Genomic DNA, 20,289 nt, shown 5'->3' with positions numbered 1-20,289 from the left:
CCCAAATCCAGGTCCTCTACAAGAGCAACAAGCACTCTTAGCTGATGGGCCATCCATCCAGCCTTAATAGCAGAACTTGCATATCCATAAATGGTAGAACAAGTAACAAGCAAGCAGATAATAAAAAGGGGAAAGAAGGGATGTTTGCATTAACTCAAGAAAGAGCTGATGCATGTCACTTGAAGTAAGACTGATTTTGCCCTTTTTCCAGGAATCTGATTGTTTATGAAGATATGACATTTTAAAATGATCTAAGAAATTGCTTGGAAAGTTGTGGGGACAGTAATGTATAGTTGTCATGTGTATAGCTTCATAGAGAGGCGAGCATTATGAATAGTGGTGACACCTGAGCTGAGGCTTAGAGATGGGAAGGGAGGGAAGGATTTCACGGATTGGAATAGATTGGTATGGAAGGGCAGGATCTTGGGGAAGTAGTCAGGCCAGCGAGTGACTTAGCAGTTCTGAGAACTGAGTGATGTGGGGCTACGTTCAGCTGAACCCCCCAATTCTACTCTTTTCAGGCTCTGTGTGTCCCAGGGTGAAGCTTTTGTGGTCCAGCTCAGTGTGAAACACAAACACCCTTCTTTTCTGCAATCTTCTGAGTCCAGGTTTACCTGGTGCTTAGATGATTCTGGAGACGAACTCAGACAAAGAAGCATTGCCTCATTTCCGACAGGACCCTTGGAGGTTTCACTGTGCTTCTCTCAGAGCCTCAGCCATCTGCAGTACTATAACGTGTGACAGTGTGAATGAAAATGGCTCCCATAGGCTCAAAGGGAGTGGCACTATTGGAAGGTGTGGTCTTGTTGGAGGAAGTGTGTCACTGGGGGTGGGCTTTGAGGATTCAGATGCTCTAGCCAGGCCCAGTGTCACTCTCTCTTCCTGCTGTCTGATGATCCAGAGCTCTCCAGCACCAGGTCTGTCTGCACCCACCGTTCTTCCTACCTAGACCATAATGGACTAAATGTCTGACTGTTAAGCCATCTCAAATCAAATAGTTTCCTTATAAGAGTTGCTGTGGTAATGATGTCACTTCACAGCAATAGAAATCCCAACTAAGATATAATGTACATTATATTGTAAATTGTCATGTACTGTTTGAGTTTACCAAGAAACAGTCTCTGGAAGTGGTGTTGCCCCCAGTTTGAAATCCACGTGTATTTTTCTCATAGTGCTTCCAAAGACCTTTTGTCTGGGGGATGAGCTGCCCACTGCCCACTCTATGCCAAGCAAGGAAGAGAACAGCAAACAGTCCTAAAGTAAAACATTGTGCCTTTGAGAACAGGGCAAAAGGTTTACTGTTCCAACAGATGTTACCATTGCTTATCCATCTACGTTACAAATACGCCTGCACTGGGAGTGAGAGGCCAAAAGGTCAGCTGTGCAGAGAAAGCTTAACGGGGAACTTCAGCTGACGGCTTCAGCTTCCCCACTGAGGTTCTAGGGAAGGCTGTGTGCACCCAGTTTGATGATGTTAGTTCTATACATTGCTGCTGTTGTTGTTTTTGTTGTTCACCCGACAAGATGTCTACTCTGACCAGACTCTCTTAGTCAAGTTTTTCTATTAGGCTAGACTTGCTCCATGGACTCTTTTATTCTTTCAAAAACACTATGATGCCTGAGCAAGTGTGGTTAAAAATGTGTGGCAGAGGCTAAATACTCATTTCATCCTAAATCATGGGACCAATCAGATTAACTCTGTAGTGATAAAAGATGAGCTGACCTGAAATGCAGTAACTAGCTGGCTAAATACACGGCCACATATGTTTATATCTGAAATATTCTCTTCCGGATGTGGTGGCACAGGCCTTTATTCCAAGCACTCGGGAGGAGAGGAGGCAGATCATTGTGAGTTTGAGGCCAGCCTGGTCTATATAGTGAGTCAGAACAAAGAGTATTTCATAGTGAGATCCTGTCTCAAAAAATACTTTAAAGATTATACTATGTGTTTTTCATTTTTAGTTATTCTGCATGTCAAAGAAGGAAAAAGTGAAAATTTCAGTCTACAAATACATTGTTAGTAGGGCTCACTAGCTCCTGCTCCTCTGACAACTCACTTAAGCCCAGCTGGCTTCCGGTTCTCTTATTACATGTGGGAAGGAAGCGGCTGCTTACAGTAGCACTGAAGCTGGATTGGCTGGGGGGATTAAATAGATGACTATATGGAAGGTTTTTAAGAGTGCCTCATGCACACTAAATATTGAAACATGTTCTGTATGATAATGATATCGTTAATAATTATAATTGAAGAGGAATGCTCCTTAAGGTAGGATTAAGCTGAATTTGCTTTGGTCTACAGTTCCCAGGTGGGCAAAGTCTACTGATTAGTACTTTCTGAAATAGTAGAACACATTGGGGATTCTGCCTGGAAGCAAGGCTTCTGCTACTCCACATGCCAGGCAGGCCCAGGGCTGAAGATGCCCCAAGACACCAAATGCAAGGACACAGCAGGGCAATGCTTACTGCCACCCAGCCCATGTGTCCCAAGTTCTGATAACTCCTCCAGATATGCACCAAAGCTTTCAAAATTCCGTGTATCTGCTTATATATAGCTCTTTGATAAATACTATTCATTTTAAAAGACAGAGAATAAGTTCTCACAAAATTCAAGATGTTTCCCTCCTTCTAATTATGAAGGGCAGCCAAATAGTCCTTGAATTGCTGGGGAATATTTTATAGATTGTGAAGTTAAGGGAAGATAGCATGTGACCACATTTCCATCGACTTAATGGGTATTTCCAAACACACATGAGGAAATCAGAAAGTTGGGTGTTTTGTACATATACATTCTGTAAGAGGGTGTGGCAGTATCTGGGCGCAATCACATCAATCATGCCTATGCATAGGTGGTTTCCAGTTAAATAAACTGTGGCTTTAGAATCATTTCAACTTGTTGTCTCATAAGAATTCAAGACAGGAATAGCAGAATAGCCTACACCAAGCTACTCTCCAGTATTAAAGCAAATAGATTCTTGCTGGTTTCTCAGAGGAAACATCTTGTGCACATCGGCATTAATATGGGAAAGTTGAACATCTGCAAGGTTGAGTCTGGATTAGTTCCCTTGTCTTTACATTCATGAAATTATGTTTGCCCAGTGCTGCACACACATGGCTTTATGTACACAAGCTGATACTTGAATGTGAACTTGAGTTGGCTCACAAAGAAGGACAGTTCAAGGAAGATGAATGAAGCAGACTCAAATAGAATGACAGATCTAGGATAGTGATTGGCTTTGTTGGCTCTGAATAAAGTCATCTAAAGGAGCAGATATATAGTAGGTTGTTATTCAGTGAGAAAAGTCAAAGCTGGTCTGTAGAATGCACAGCTATGTACAGTGTCAGCCTCAGAGTCTGATTGTATATACTGACAGCCTCAGAGTATATTATCTTTAGTAATATAGGCAGAAAGAGTCAGAAAAGGGCTAAGTGGAACTGTCCCCTATAGGTGTGCTCCACACTCCCCAGGGATGCCTGAAGGCACAGGAAGTACCTAAATCTATATAGGTTACTGGTTTCCTATTTATGAATACATGCTTATGATAAAATTTAATTTATAAATCAGACCTAATAAGAGATTAAGAATAACTAATAAAAAGAGAACACTCATGACACTATACTATAATAAAATTCATAGCAATGTGTTATCACCCACCCCTTTCTTGAAACACCTTGTTGGAATGCACCTCCTTCTCTCATATAATGTGGAGTGATGAACGCTTGCCCGATGAGATGAGGTGAGGTCAGTGACACAGGCATTGTGAGGTCGCATTAGACCACTACATGAAGGCACTTTAACACAAACACTGTAATCCCATGAAAGCCGATTTGATAACCCAATGGCTACCATGGGTAGGTAGCATATACAACATGGATGCACTGGTTAAAGGGCCCACTGAGATTTCATGCTAAATAGAGAGGAAGTGAGAAATCTCACCTTAGGATCTGTACAATTTAAAAATTACAAGTTGTTTATTTCTGGAAGTTTACAGTTAAGATTTTCACACTGTGGTTGAAGAGGGTAGGTAGCCTGGACTCCGAAGCCTGAAACCACACGTAGGGTGGCCTCATCTCCCAGCCAAAGTCACGGAGTGATGGGGAGAGCAAGGTGCGTCATCCTTCTCTCACTCCCCACCAGCGGAGGATTTGTGGAGGCTTCAACATGGTGCACAAATACGTCCCCCGGTGTATGAGAAATACTAATGTGAGAGAGTATTTTTATTTTTCTTTCCAGAGCTATGAAAGTGGAGTGTGGTTAAAAATATACTTTTGCTGTTATCATTGTTTATTTCTTCTATTTAGGAATGCTGCCTTTGCAACAGCCACTGTCTAAAATGAGCTTTGAGTGGTGTGAGAATAAACGTTCAGGTCTCTGAAGTGTTTATCTTTTCTCTCTCCAGAAAAAGATAATTTCAAGGTCTCCAAGTTACTAGGAATTCACTCTACCCAATACAGAAACACTTTAATTTATATAATCTAGATTACTTGGCTTAAGTGTATGGTCTAGAGGCACAAAGAAATGGGGTGGAAAGCAGGCGAAGGTTGGTGTGCGGAGTTTAATGCTGCTGCTGCTGCTGGTGTGCCCACTACAGTTCACCCACTCCTGGGAGATGCGGAGGAGATAGGGCGGTGTGTGCACACAGTGAAGCAATTTATGAATACTCAGCCATGAAATGGAAAATCAAAATGAGACACGTATGACTACAAGCATCTCGGTCTATTAATATTCAAATATTAAGACCTAGCTTTCTTAGCAAGACAGCTGGGTATTTACTGATCAAAAACGATAGCTTAGGAAGAGAAACATGGTTAAGAAACATTTCCACAGGATTTGATTGACATGTGGTTTGCTTAAGTCAGGCTAGTAGTTAACTAATTAAAATGTACTTCTCATCTGAACTTGTCTTTAAATTTTAGATCCCTTGGAAAAAATTTCCGAAGTGCATTACAACTTTTCATAAGGGTGACACATGGTCCTGTTTTCCAAAGACTTTGATTTAATATTTGCATGCATTGGTATTTGACTTTGTTAGTATAGAGTATTTAAACTTAGGAAGAAAATACCTTAATTTGCTTATGCATAAGCCTATTAAAAACATTTCTAGGGGCTCTTGTTATGTTTATCCTCCAGAACATAACCTGTCTTTGAAGTGGTATATTAGTTCTTAAAAAGTTATTCCCAAGCTGAATAATTAGGCTGCAAACAAAAGCTATTCTTAGAGGGTATTCTGCATAGAAAGTTCTGCACATGGTGCTTTAATTCAAGTAATATTCTTATAAAACTCTGTTATTGTTAGAGCTCTACATTCAGAATGGCAACTTTTGCTTTTGATGATTATTCCATCCTGAAACAATTGCCCCCTTTCGAATTAAAGCAGAATTGAGAGCACATTTCTATCTGATGGTGTCTAGAAATGAGGACCTGCTTGGTTGTACTCCTTTGTCTTCTCATGTAGGGTCCAATGCCCTGCCTCCCACAAAGAAAATCAATTCCCTGAAGTTTCTCCTGGAAGAGAAAGGTTGCTTTTGTTGTTTTGATCTTAGCATGTTGTGCATTTTTACTGGCTGTTAAAAAAAGTCACAGCTTCATCTGTTTTTCTGTTCTACTCTCATGTTGTAAATCACAGAGTGCCTCCAGACCAATAGTAAAATGCCTATGCCCAAACATTTCAAAATGGCTCCATCATCACAGTGGAGAGGAAGACCAGGGTACAAGAACACCACCCAGCCATTTGATGCATGTGCTACAGACTGCTAAGAATAGGTTCATTCATGTTAGAAGATTGATGCCAGGATTTGGATACATAATTCTCTCCAGTTTTGACCCCCTTATTTTACATGCAAGAGGCTTTCTTGGTTAATGCATCAGTTGGCTAGGTTATTGCTGCCACGGTATGTGCCACAATGCCAAAACAGCTCTTTTCCCAACATTTAAAAGCACTTCGAGTTGTTTATACATCTCCTTGAGATGATTTTCCAATAACTTTGTGCCAATTGCTGTCATACTCTTTGGTTAAGAAAAAAAAATCTTCATTCAATCAAGACAACTTCACTTAGCTAAATTTCCCCCATACAGAGAATTGTAGGAAAATTACAGGAGTTGATTTGAGGCCATCATCATTAAATCAATGTAGGGCTTTAGAAAATGAATGCAAATTATAAATGTAGAGTTGTGTAATTAAACATCAAATAGTCCAAGTGATAAAAGTCATAGAGACGCTGTCTCTCTGCTCTAGTCAGGTCCTTTAAGTACTGCCTTACCACTTGAGCACTGGTTCTTTTGTCAGATGAGTGCCTGTCCTTAAAGTTCGGGAATTTCAGGTCTTTTGGAGCACCAATCAGCTGCAGGAAGTAATTGGCGTCTTCTTCTAATGTTTCAAACTTCCCTATGAAGTTGTAGTTGATCAAGCATGGATGACAGAGTTTGCTGACCCTTTCCCAGTGAATGTCCATTCCTACTGGACGGTGAGCATCCAACAGATAGGAGACAAATTCTTTGAATTTTACTCCGGATCCATTATTTAATGCTTCCGCACTGGCAATTGGTCGGTATTTCTTTATAATCGCTTTTCCAAACACCGGATGATAGTAACTGTTGGGATGCTCGAATTTATCCCTAAATGCTGACACTAATCTTTCCATGGGATCTCGAACAAACACGACTTTGGTATAGGCTTTTAAACGCATGTCTATTCCTTTTAAGTCAAAGCTATCTAAGGTTTTCAGATGCTTTCCATAGTGAACAGTGTCATGGGAAATATTGTATGCAGAGGAAGCCAATCCATTTAGGACCATCAGAACCCTTTTCCAGTTAGAGCAGCCAGCCTTTGGCACTTCACAGTACAGAGTTCTATGTTTGTCTTCTACATAGATTCTGGATACTATATGAAAAAGACTGGATTTGGGATCATTTACCCCACCGTATTTCTTGCAAAACTCATGAAGGAAGGACCGACGTCTCTCTTGGGTTGCATCTGCTTTCTTCCATTTGTTGTCGCCTTGGACTGAACTTTTGTTTAAGGGCCTAGTGACTAGTGGCCAATTCATCTCGATGGGCTTCTGAAAGGCTTGAGGTTTAGCTACTTGGTGCATTTCTTTGGAGTTATCTGTTGATGACTGGGGAGCTCCATCCTCCCCTTGGGAATGGCTGCTCTTCCTTAAAACCCTAGCAGGTCCCCCCAGGTTGGGCAGATTCCCCCTTTTCTCCTTTAGGTCCTCAGGCATGTGCACCTCAGAGTTCTGTTAAAACAGGAAGAAGACATGTTAGATGCACATTCACAAACATGAGGATAGTAGATAAAAGCTTAGCATCTTTGTTTTCAGACGCTGCAGAAGAAAGCACATTGAGTATAATCTAGTAGAAACAATTCAGCAGGGCAGGCTAAATAAACATTTTATAATAAGTGTTTTTTTAATAGAAGACCCAACAATAGGAAGCAAAAATTAGTGTCCTTAAGACAGAGATGAGAGGACCCTGAAAGTTCTATTTTGATTTTGTCTGTAATGAAATGAAGTGAAAATCAGTCATTCTGTGTCTCAGTGATTCCTGAGGCTCACTGAGTCTGTTATTCCAAGTAGTACCACTGAATGGACATGAAACCCAGAGTTATATTTAGACAGCAATTTTTGTTGTTTTAGGGGTGGGCATTTTACAATATATAGAAGAGTTAAATTCATAAATTACAACTTAAAAATTGTAGCAAGACTAATTATCAAACACTAACAATCATCTCAGTTTCATTAGCATTTACTAAAGTAATGTATTTGTTCATTTGAAAAATACTTCATTTTCTTTTTTTTTTAAATTTATTTATTTATTAAAGATTTCTGTCTCTTCCCCACTGCTGCCTCCCCTTTCCCTCCCCCTCCCCCAACCAAGTCCCTCTCCCTCGTCAGCCTAAAGAGCAATCAGGGTTCCCTGCCCTGTGGGAAGTCCAAGGACCACCCACCTCCATCCAGGTCTAGTAAGGTGAGCATCCACGAAACTTCCTAGGCTCCCACGAAACCAATAGGTACAGTAGGATTAAAAACCCATTGCCATTGTTCTTGCGGTCTCAGTAGTCCTCATTATCCACTATGTTCAGCGAGACCAGTTTTAACCCAGGCTTTTTCAAACCCAGGCCAGCTGGCCTTGGTGAGTTCCCGATAGAACATCCCCATTGTCTCAGTGTATGGGTGCACCCCTCGCAGTCCTGAGTTCCTTGCTTGTGCTCTCTGTCCTTCTGCTCCTGATTTGGACCTTGAGATTTCAGTTCGGTGCTCCATTGTGGGTCTCTGTCTCTGTCTCCTTTCATCGCCTGATGAAGGTTAATATTCAGGAGGATGCCTATATGATTTTCTTTGGGTTCTCCTTCTTATTTAGCTTCTCTAAGAACCCGAATTATACAGTAAGGGCCTCATTGAATAAATGGGACCTCCTGAGACTGAGAAGCTTCTGAAAAGCAAAGGACACTGTTGCTAAGACAGAAAGGCAACCCACTGACTGGGAGAAGATCTTCACCAACCCCGCAACTGACAAAGGTCTGATCTCCAAACTATATAAAGAACTCAAGAAACTAGACCGTAAAAGGCTAATCAACCCAATTATAAAATGGGGCACTAAGTTGAACAGAGATCTCTCAACAGAAGAAGTTCAAATGGCCAAAAGACACCTAAGGACATGCTCAACTTCCTTAGCGATCAGGGAAATGCAAATCAAGACAACTTTAAGATACCATCTTACACCTGTCAGAATGGCAAAAATCAAAAACACCAATGATAGCCTTTGCTGGAGAGGTTGTGGAGAAAGGGGTACACTCATCCATTGCTGGTGGGAATGCAAACTTGTGCAACCACTCTGGAAAGCAGTGTGGAGGTTTCTCAGGAAATTCGGGATCAACCTACCCATGGACCCAGCAATACCACTCTTGGGAATATACCCAAGAGAGGCCTTATCACACAACAAAAGTATATGCTCTATGTTTATAGAAGCATTGTTTATAATAGCCAGAACCTGGAAACAACCTAGATGCCCTTCAATTGAAGAATGGATGAAGAAAGTATGGAATATATACATATTAGAGTACTACTCAGCAGTAAAAAACAAGGACTTCTTGAAGTTTTCAGGCAAATGGATGGAAATAGAAAACACCATCCTGAGTGAGGTAAGCCAGACCCAAAAAGAGGAACATGGGATGTACTCACTCATATTTGGTTTCTAGCCATAAAATACTTCATTTTCAATTCATTTATCATGATAACGTGAGTTATAGTCACAATACTATACAATTCTATTCATGAATAAGATTGTCCATCTTCCCTACTTGGAGAAAGAGCAGAATCCAGAACGATGTCTTTGATGACTTATTGTGTAGAAGCTGCTTTTTCTCTTTCCTGACTTAATAGCCCACTTTTCAAGTGGTTATCTTTTGATTATTTCCTTCCTATAACTTGCATTGTCTGGGAAGGGGAAGCCATGAAACTTGGGTTTTATATGTGGTATTTCTAATGAGAACAAAACTCTTAAAGACATTGGCTTTTACTTTGGGTAAGCTAAGGAGCTGTTGGAGGGCTGTGAACAGAGATGGGCACGCTCTCGTTTAGACTCGGAAAAGATAGATGATAAATGTTTAGGGCCTTAAGTGTGGTACTGGAAAAATTAACAGATAAGTCAGGGAGTAATACATGGCACCACCAGGGTACAGGTAGAAAAAGAGGGAAAACTTTCTGATATTTATTGTTTATAATCCCTGTGTCTACAATGGTCTATAGCTGGTGGTAGATGCCCTCAAATTTTGTGGATGAATGATTGGACTTTGGTCTTCAAAGATAATTAAGACTTTTCTACTAATCAAGTGTAAGAGCAGAGAAATGAGTAGTGGAGTCACCTTCAGACACAGCAGGACTTCACGAACTTAAATACAAGATGGCCAAGAAGAGTTTGTTAATAATCTTTAATTACCACAAACTAGCTTGTGCAGCCTCATAAAAGACCTGCCACAATCCATCTGCTCTGTTGAGACACCTAGTTGAGCTTTCATCTCTAAAGCTATTCATCTGCTTTCTTTCCCAGAGACTGTCAGGATTCTTCAAAGCCCAGTTCCTTCTTTGTTCTAATAAAAGATTTATGGCCCATAAAGTTGTTATCAATTATATATGACTTCCCTGTACATTGGAAAGATCATAGAGTTATTGGCAGATGTGCATGAAGAATACTTCACATAGGACTGTAACAAGCTGCCATGATTATTTTTATATTACTAATGCCTCTATTATCACTACAAATGAAAATCATAACTATTGTTACTTCAGGAAAAGTAGTAACGTTATTTTATCACCATGGTAAAATGAATTTCAAGTTTCCTCAGTTGGTCATTACTATCTCCACTGTGATTTGTGTGTCTCAGTATGCAACCTAATCAGTTACATTTTTTTTTGCCCCACAAATAAACCCAAACAAAAAGAAAATCAGTCTTTTGCTGTGCCACTAGACCTCTGTCGCCATCAAATTCTCCTTCTATTTTGAGAATTCTAGAATGTTTGATTGTTTTTTATAATTTTCTCTTACTAGAATCCCATATTCTGCTAATTTTATTCTTTCTCAAGTAAATGAAACTTTATTATCTGGATCCATTTCTCCCTTAGACAAAGAAGTAAGGGGCTATTCCCCTGGTGTCCAGTTTGCTTCCCGGATAGCTCGAGAAACATGAACTTAAATACAAGATGGCCAAGAAGAATTTGTTAATAATCTCTAATTACCATGAACCAGCTCTTCCTGTGAAACTGTGTTCCCTGAAGTCTCTTTACTGTTCTCTCGTCCCTGCTCTCAGTCTTGGAGACCCTGGCTCCTAATTCAGATGCTGCACCTGTACTTCTGTTCTTAGCACTACACATAACAATTAACACGCAGCCTGCTCAGCCTCCTGACGCCTCATTGACTTCTCCACTTCACACACATGAATGACACCTGAGCCATCGTTTCTCAGACCCCCATTGCCTGACTATTCTCTCATTGTTTTTTCCCATGCCCAAACCTTTGTTGACTTGGAGTACGTATTCAGGCTTCTGGCAGACAGCACAGCTGGTTCTTCACTACTTAATTCTCAGGAAGTCCTTCTGTAACTAAGCCTTTCCAAGCACCCCATTCTAAGCCATGCTCCTTGTAATCCCCTACCTGCTGGTTTTCTTCAGAGCACTAAGAACCACATGCAATGACTTACTTCTGTCATTTCTCTTCTTATTCCACCCCACCCAATGTTTTAGAATATTACAACCAAGGTTTCAATTCCTTGTTCTCTGTAGTTCAAGCAAGAGATAACACTGAATTAATAAATATAGTGATGACTTAATGGTGACTTCCAAAATTTATGGCCTTTATTAAAAAAATAATGTTCATCAGAAGGTCCAGGTTGCCTTAGATAAATAATCAGCTGATTTTTGTAAGGCACTGAAAAAAAAAATCTGTGCTCAATCAACACTTTGGCAGAAGAGAAAAGAGTTACAGGAAGAGCCATTTGTGCTATGTTGGGTACTAAGTGCAGAGCTTTGCTTGCCTGCAAATCAGATGGTTCTAAGTCACTTGGAGTTGCTTTGGAGCCTCAGTAGGGCTTGTCAGCATTCTGGGTTCCCAGTTCTCACTGCTGACACAATGAAGCAGAGCCTCTGTGGTTGAGGCTCCCAACTGTAATCAAACAATCTCTCCTAGAGTTCTGTAGGCTGTGGGCACATTTGGTGACCACACGACTTCAGTGATAAAGGGAATTCAGAAAATAAAAATGTGTCTGAGGATTTCCTCTCTTCCTTTTGGGAAAGAATGCTCTACAGTGGACTTGAATGCTTTAAAGAGAAGACAGACCTCAAATGTAAGGTCAGATGTCTTGTCAGTCTGTGAGTCAGACACATTCAACGCTTCCTATTTATCCAGCCTTTGTCAGATGTCCGTGTTCTCCAGGCAGCTTTAAAGTGACAAGTTCAACAGCATGTGCAAAAGGCTCACCATTCACAAGGGTTAGATTTCTGACCCTTGATAGATTTTTCTCTCCACACTAGCCAGTATCTTGTACTCTGATTAAGCTGATGAGGTACAGGAAAAGACTCATTCTCAAAAGTAAGAAGGCAGGAGGCTCACAAAGTGCTTCCAGTCTTCCAGAACCTGTCATATCATTACTATTTATTCTATAAAAGCTGCTATTAGGGCTTGGTGCCTTCCCTCTTGTCATTCTGCTCAGATCTAACTCCTTCAGTTCTAACCAAAGCTTGCCAAGAGTGAGGGATCTTAATATTAAGCTATAATATGCGTCAGTGTAATACCAATATTAAAGTTAGCGGCATGCTCCCCAACAACTGCAACTACAACAGGAATAATAAGAGTGAAATCTTAAGTCAGCTTTTCCTTTGAATCCTCCCAAGCTTGTTAATATTTTGAAAATCGTCCTGTGGCTTTTTGATCACGGATTTATACATCTGAGAGCCTTTGTAACAACTGGAAAGAAAAGTGACTATTTTACATCATGTATGCATCCTTAAAAATTTATTTCCTCTCTTTTATATATCCTCTGATATTGTGATTTACTTCATCACCCGTGCCTCATTTCTTCTTCATTGGGTATTCTGTAGTGTCTTCTCAACTTGTGTTGCTGCAAATGACTACCAAATTAGTCTACCCCAGATACTCTCTTTTTCACACTTTGACAGTTTGGGCTGACTCTGCTTGATACACAATAAAGTCTTGATCTGTAGAGTGCCTTGACTTGGCCACTTCTCACTGCCTTTTGAAGATGGATGCTTAAAAGAAATCCCAAACTAGTTCAGAACTGAGTATAATAGAGGGTTATTTGTTTAGGGGTATACTCACGAATTACAGTCCTCTGCATGAACAGAATGCGGCACACAGATAGGAAGAAAGAAAAAAAGAAAGAAAGAAAGAAAGAAAGAAAGAAAGAAAGAAAAAGGAAAGGAAGGAAGGCAAAAAGCAAAAAGCCCCACGGAACAATGTAAAATAAGAGATAGCAAGAAATGAGCCCAAGATAAGGCCAAGCCTTCATAAGTAATAATAAGTCTCTGTGTCGATATTTGTGAACTGGTTGGTGGTCCAGAGAAAGTCTGCCAAAGGGGTGTGAAGGGATGTATGTGCTGTCACCGAAAGCCCACCAGCGTCAGGTCCAGAGTCAGTTGAGAGAACCGGCAGGCCTGGGAAGGCTTGAGCCCATGCAAATGGCTTTTCCATTACAATATGAATGGTGAGAATTTTCTTTTTAATTTCTCTCTGGTGTGTTCACACCTGTGAGTACATGTGCTTTGCATGATGCCTGTGTGGCACTCAGAGGAAAACCTTGGGTGTTGGTCTTAATGCACCTTCCACCTCCTGTTTGAGACAGAGTATTTCAGGGACCTTGAATCTTGACAATGAGACCAGGCTAGCTGACCCATGAGCTTCCAGGGTCTACCTGTCTCTGCTTCCCATGTTGCCAACTTTAGGATCATAGGTGATTGGTAGCACATCCACCTTCTTATGCTGGGGACTGAACCTGGGTCCCCTGCAAGAACAAGTGATATCAACCACTAAGCTATCTCTCCATCCCCATGATACTGCTTCTTTATATGCAAAGAAGACGCAAAAAGTTGTACATGGTAGTATGCACTGAGGATCTAGCATACACACCAGGCACTCAGGCACTAATGTGCTCCTGGGGATCCATGCAGGTTCTTACACTTGGGCTTTTCAGTAAGGCGATGACAGAGTCATGTCTTAGAATAAACATTCTGGTCACATTTCCAAGTTTCACCTAGAGGAAGGAGGATGAGGTAGAGGAAGAGAGTGATGATCTACTTGGAATTCTAATAGGTAACTAAGTCAGGGTGTTAAGAAGTAACAAATGGGCTTGCTTGGATAAATTTAGGAGCCGGCGTAAAAGAAGTACCAAGAATGACTGTCATTTCCCCAAAGATAAGCTGATATGGTATTAGGGGAAGCCACACATGGGAGTTCTCACCACCTTCCATTTCAGATCTCTGGATTTTGAGGTGCCTCTGAGGCAGCTGGTAGAAACCTGGTTGTGCACCTAGCAGCTGTTGGTTGCTGGACATGCAAGCTGAGTTTGTGGGCACTGAAGGTTCAAGATAAGGAACAAAGTAGTGCCTACATTCCTTAGGGGTGCTTTAGCCTCAATACATACCCCCATGTATGGCTTTGGATGTTTGCTTTGCCTATGAAGAAATAGGATTGTGGGACTGGAGAGATGGCTCAATGTTTAGCAGCACTTGATGCTCTTGCAGAAAATTCTGGTTTGGTTCCCAGCATCCACATCACAGCACACAACTTTCTGCAAATCTAGTTTCAGGGATCATATATCTTGTGTGGTGGATATACATACACGGAGACACTCAAAACACATAAATAAAAATAGACTTTTAAAGAGAGAAACAAGTGTATTTTAAAAATAAATGGTATCTAATTAGAAACTTTATTAAAGCACACGTTTTAATAGAAGAGAAAATCCACAAGCCATCTTTTTCCTTGCACAGGGACTTCCTATTCCTATTGTAAATACAGGTGAGGAGGACCTGGAACAGCCACTGCAGGAGAAATACACTTGGATAAGAGTAAATGGGGAGAAAAGGTCTGGGCCCTGGACTGCAAATAGTTAGATGCAGGGAAAAAATTGTTCTGCCTTATCTCCTTAAAGAGACACAGGACAATCAAGTTTTATTAAATGAGCTGGGTAGCATCATGGTACAAGTTTGCATCAAAGATGCAACAAAAATTCTGTGTGGTGTTAACCCCCATCCCATCCCGAAAGGACTGAGGTGTAAGATCATAATAAGCAATCCATGGGCATCTATAGGACTTGGTCCAGGCTCAACTTTGAGCTACAAGGACACATTGGGATTTCCTGTATCTCTGTTTATAGTGTCATTTTGGGTGTCTTAGATGCTATAAAACAGGTCTGTTGAAGAGAGGGCCTTGCTGGGCAGTGAGTACACTGGTGATGAGAATTCTAACCAAACAGATGGCAGTTTCCTCTTTTCCATATCACTTAGCATTTAGTTCATTTAATTCTTTTTTTTAAATTATTTATTTATTTATTAAAGATTTCTGACTCATCCCCGCCACCGCCTCCCATTTCCCTCCCCCTCCCCCAATAAAGCCCCCCTCCCTCGTTAGCCCAAAGAGCAATCAAGTTTCCCTGCCCTGTGGGAAGTCCAAGGACCACCCACCTCCATCCAGGTCTAGTAAGGTGAGCATCCAAACTGCCTAGGCTCCCACAAAGCCAGTTCGTGCAGTAGGATCAAAAACCCATTGCCATTGATCTTGAGCATCCTCCTGAATATTAACCTTCATCAGGTGATGAAAGGAGACAGAGACAGAGACCCACATTGGAGCACCAACAGAAATCTCAGGGTCAAATCAGGAGCAGAAGGAGAGAGAGCACGAGCAAGGAACTTAGGACCGTGAGGGGTGCACCCACACACTGAGACAATGGGGATGTTCTATTGGGAACTCACCAAGGCCAGCGATCTGGAAAAGCCTGGGATAAAACCGGACTCGCTGAACATAGTGGACAATGAGGACTACTGAGAACTCTAGTTCATTTAATTCTATGGTATCTTTTGTGACTTCTCTTGGTCATAGACATGGGTGTGGTCACATTTCTTCACAGCATGAAGACTGGATTGCGTGTGGTTGGGCACTGATAGGATGGGGTGGGATACACTGGAGCCAGTCCTTTGTGGGGATGTAGATCAAAGGCTCTTTACACCACAGCCTTTTCTCTCTCACACATTTTGATTTCAAGGCTTCAGAAGCTGAATATATAATTACATGAGATGGGAAATCTAAGCTAATTTCTATAAGACAATAGGGCTAATTCAGAAGCATGTGATTAGAGAGTCCTCATAATCCAAAGTCATTTTCCCATCTCACCCTAAGCCATTCCTTGAGCAAAGGTCTCCCGACTAAGGAGGAGCCACGTGATAAGCGGATGTCTGTAGCACAGCCACTAACACAGACGTGATCCATGAGCATCCTTGTTCCAGAGGAGGGGAGAAAGAGATGGAAAAGAAAATAAAAAATTACTACAGGCATGGCAGTGTATAGTATTACAAAGGAAGAGGACAATGCCAGACCATACGGAAAGGGGCAGCTGTGCCAGTGAGCTGGCTCAGTGGATAGGGTGCTTCCTGCTAAGCCTGATGACCTGAGTTTGACCCCAAAACACACGTGGTGGAAGGGGAAAAACAATGCCTACAGATTTCCCCTGACCTTTATTGCATGCCCTGGCAAGTGTGTGTCTCCACACACGCACACGATGGGTAAATAACGTGTAAAAAATCATAGAATGTGAGGCAGTTAATTTTAGTTTGGAGGCAAGATAGGACTTCTGGCAGAACTCACGTGGATACAAAATCAGTCTCCTGTCTTCTGACTTATCCTCTCTGGAGTGCTCTCTCCTTGGCTTATCTAGCTATAGCACAACCTAGGAGCTGGCCGTTTTAGCCATGGTGTCAATCTGAAGAGAAAATCCAGGCCTTCAAACTCTTCTGATAAATGAAGGGCCGGCTACGTTGAATTTAACTATCTTGCTTGAGTGAACACTGGTTGCTGGAGCTGTGCCTTCACTGGGTTTAGCCATGTGTGCCTTGTTTCCAGCTCACCATAAATAAAGCAATATATTCCTTAATATGAATTAAGTGAACCAGCATACAGAAAGCCCAGGCATGAGGCTGTTGAAAGAGAAAACAAGCATCAGGAACAGAGACGTGTTGTTTCTATCCGGGTAACCGGGGTCACTCTAGTTTGTTTTTAAAACTTCAGTTTCCTTGTGTGTACTATGCAGGTGGTTGGCATCTACCTTGTGGGGTAGTTGGATTACAGGAAATGAAGGTAAAGATTGCTTAACATAAAACCCGTTCTTTGTAAATGTTACATACTTTTATTGAGTTAGTCGATGCTTATTTACTTATCGGGCAACTTCAAGGTGACAGGCATTTTCAATGCATTAGTTTTTTTTTCTCTGCTGTTTTTCTCTCCTTCATTGTCTTTCCCCCTCACCTGAACTTCATAGCAACACACACACACACACACACACACACTCATTCAATGAAGGGGGTGGAAGAAAAGAGAATGGTAGAGATACTTGAAGGCAGGAATGGGAAGGAAAAAGACCAACTGAAGCAAAGGCAAAGAAAGCAAAAGTGAAGAAAGCACAAATGGGTCGAGGGGAAGAATAATGAAGAGTTAGTTTCTGGAAGATGAAGACGACGCTAGGGAATTTCAGGCCTCTCCAAACTACATATGGGAATAATGGCACACACACACCTGCACTGACACACACACACACACAAATAGTAATAAAAACATTTAAAAGGATTATTGCAGGCCAGGCAGATGAGTCCAGGAGGTGACCCTGGAACTGGGATATGTCAGAGGGATAAGGAGGATCAGGGGTAAAGTTCGGCTCAATGGGGCAAGCTGAGGGATTCCTACAGATTGAAGACTAAAACGCATAAGTGGAGGAAGCTATAGCAAAGTTAGGAGCATTAGGACTGAGTTGATCAGTCGAGTTTGAAGACCAGTTTGCTCCACCAAGTCTTTCACCTGACCAAGTCTTCCACCTGATTGATGGGAGATCTGAAGACAAAATCTTTGTTTGTGATGCTCATAAAACAAAGACTGGGCCATGTATTGAGGGAAAGAGGTTAATTTAAAGTAGATTCCAGGAGACTTTGGGGAGTGTGGCACATAAAATAGAGACGAGCAGGCAGAGGACAGAGGTGAATCACTGGGCAAGTTAGCTGAGTGGGAGTGAGGGCTGAATCTCCTATGAGGGACTCCCTGAGGCAACACGGGATACATGCTCCAGAGTCACTCCAGAAATCCTGTTACAACACTCAAACATTCTTGGAAAAGAGACCTGGCAACTCTAGCTGCTTGACGACCATGCAAGGCAGATGCACTGGACAGAGATGCAAGTGTGGGCAGAAGCTGACAGCTGGTCAGAGCGCAAGGGAACAATAAGAAATCAAAGAATGAGGGAAAGCAGGGCCAGCACACTTAGATTAGCAAACATTCCAACACTGTGGTTTCTCATTTTTAAAGAGGGGGGAGGATGTTGAACCAAGCAACTATTCCTGGACATGCTTAGGTTGGAAGTGATGGCATCGACTGGAGCCTAGGAATCCAGACACTCTGTGTCATCATAAGGAAAGGATTCTAATTCTGACCGACAGTAGGTGCTCTCTAGTTGGAAGTGCTTGGTGTGTGTATTTGTGCCTATATATATAAGACAAAGCTGAGAAAAAAAAAGGAACACCTCACAGCTAGCGGAAATGTTGCCCTTTTATGCTGAAACATAAAAAATCCTTCATCATTGGAGTCAGTCTTACAGCCTAGCAGGAACATTGAACAAGAGGCCTCCTGAGTTACACTATCACAGGTGATGCTAAAATCTTACTCTTTTGATTGATACCCTGGGTGGCAGAAAAATGAAATCTTTTAAAGAATTAATTAGATAGTTTTGTACAGAAGTTAGAAGGCACAGGGTGGGACACACAGTTCTCCCAAATGTCAGTGTGTCTTGTCTCCATGTCTTCTCCAGTCTCCTCTCATCCATCATGCTGCCGCTCAGCTCAGAGAGGCTTCACAGTGGCAATAGTCTCTATGTGCAAACCCAGTGAGTACTCGACCTAGGATAGTTATCCATAGATTACTGGGAATCAATGAGGGGGCTCAGAGGAAGACACTGTCTAGCTGGGTGGACATAAGTAGCCAGATTAATTAGTATCTCTCTCCTGTGGACTACAGGCTAGAAAATAAGGGTAGGCATGGCCAGTTATGGCAATGAAGGGAGAGGGAAAGAAAGGGGGAGTGAATTAAGATATTGGTGGGAGCTGGCCTGTTAGCACAAAATGTTCGATTCTTAGAAGCAGCATATGCTTCTGTATGCGCGTCAACCTACCATCTCGAGGCATTTCAGCCATGGGGAAGCAATTCCAAGAGAGAGGACGGCAGGCCACTGCAGGAATACATTCCATGGGTTTTATTTGGTGAAGCCTCTGCTAGCCTCAGATCAAATTCTCCTGTGTCAGCACCTCTGAGTGTCACACATGCCCCTGTGGCTGGTGTCATTCTGCATATGTGACAGTTAGCTCTACTTAGGGCGGCCTCCCCAGCCCACAGCTGAGAGCAGGCAGCTCACACTTCGGTGTGTTACTGTGGGTCCCTGCGACTCTCAGCCAGGAAAAATGCCGCCTATGGCACTAGAACCTGCCATGCGGATCCCGAGGCTGTGCTGAGGATTTCTTTCCAGAATTTTAGTCTGAGGTTCCTGCGAGGGAAAATGATAAGGCAGAATCAAGGGGCAAAGCAGGATAGAGAGGCAAGAAAGGAGGAGTGGAGGATGTCACGAGAAGGGAACAGAGTGCACTGAACTTGAAGGAGTGGTGATCAAACAGGCATTGCAAGGACTTATATACTTATGCATTCAGAACCGTTTATTAATGTTATTTTGAATGATTGCTTCATTAATTCATTACTTCTGTGACTTCTACAGAGTTCTAAAATGGATTATGTCTTTGAGGCCATTGCACTGGATTCAAACTGTGCATGCAAGACCTATCAGAAGCAGCTACGGTCATGGCCATTGATGTTGCGGGAGGTTCTTCCGCCCCTCCAACCAATAGCTGCTGTGATACCAGCCCATTGGGGCGTGGCCTCTCTCCCTTTAAAAAAGCGGCTATTTCCTCTGGCACTCTCTTCACTTCCTGCTCCGCCGGAGACTAGACTCCCTTCCTGGTTGTGCAGATGGCTGTTGTCTGAGACGGTGATCTGTAAGTTTTCCCCTTTAAATAAATAACACCCTATTAATCATAACTCCAAACTGGTGTGGCCTTGTTCGTGACTTACGCCTTCATCTGGCGCCCAACATGGGGCTCGAACCCACGACCCAGCTACTTCAAGAGGAAGATGGGCATCGAAGAGGATCCTTATGGAGTTTGATAGCCATTTGGGCAAGAAACTGCTCTTGCCTGGACTGTTGCATAAACTGGACACAGAGAACCCTCAGAGAGAGGACTGCTGAACTTGCCTAAAGGTGAGATGATCTTTCGGGGTTCCTGCTTCATGAAAGAGTCTGCGAGACATTCTGCAGGACACAGCAGAAAATGACTGAACTGTCTTTGAAATTTCCTGCTTCATGGAAATGTCTCTGGATACCATGGGCCTGTAGGCCGAAGATGGATGCCCCAACAGTACAGAGGAACTTTGGGTGACTGTCCAGGCAGCGAGATGTCTCTGTCATTTCTAGAGTTTTCTTA

The 20,289-nt window shown here is 42.2% G+C and overlaps 1 protein-coding gene across 1 annotated transcript in view; it reads right to left on the bottom strand.

Annotated features, from left to right (window-relative positions):
• Positions 1 to 3,945: 3,945 nt before the first annotated feature.
• Chst9 (carbohydrate sulfotransferase 9) overlaps positions 3,946 to 20,289 on the bottom strand; it is a 260,604-nt gene continuing 244,260 nt past the window's right edge. The window contains exon 5 of the mRNA XM_050160690.1: positions 3,946 to 7,236. Coding sequence (XP_050016647.1) covers positions 6,154 to 7,236 — 1,083 coding nt within the window. The 3' untranslated portion in view covers positions 3,946 to 6,153. The remainder of the gene's footprint in view (positions 7,237 to 20,289) is intronic.

Source organism: Alexandromys fortis, unplaced genomic scaffold (genome assembly GCF_014885135.2).
Source record: "Alexandromys fortis isolate MF-2015 unplaced genomic scaffold, M_Fortis_MF-2015_v1.1 scaffold_104, whole genome shotgun sequence".
Taxonomy (NCBI): Eukaryota; Metazoa; Chordata; class Mammalia; order Rodentia; family Cricetidae; genus Alexandromys; species Alexandromys fortis.
This window is presented reverse-complemented; position numbering and strand designations above follow the sequence as displayed.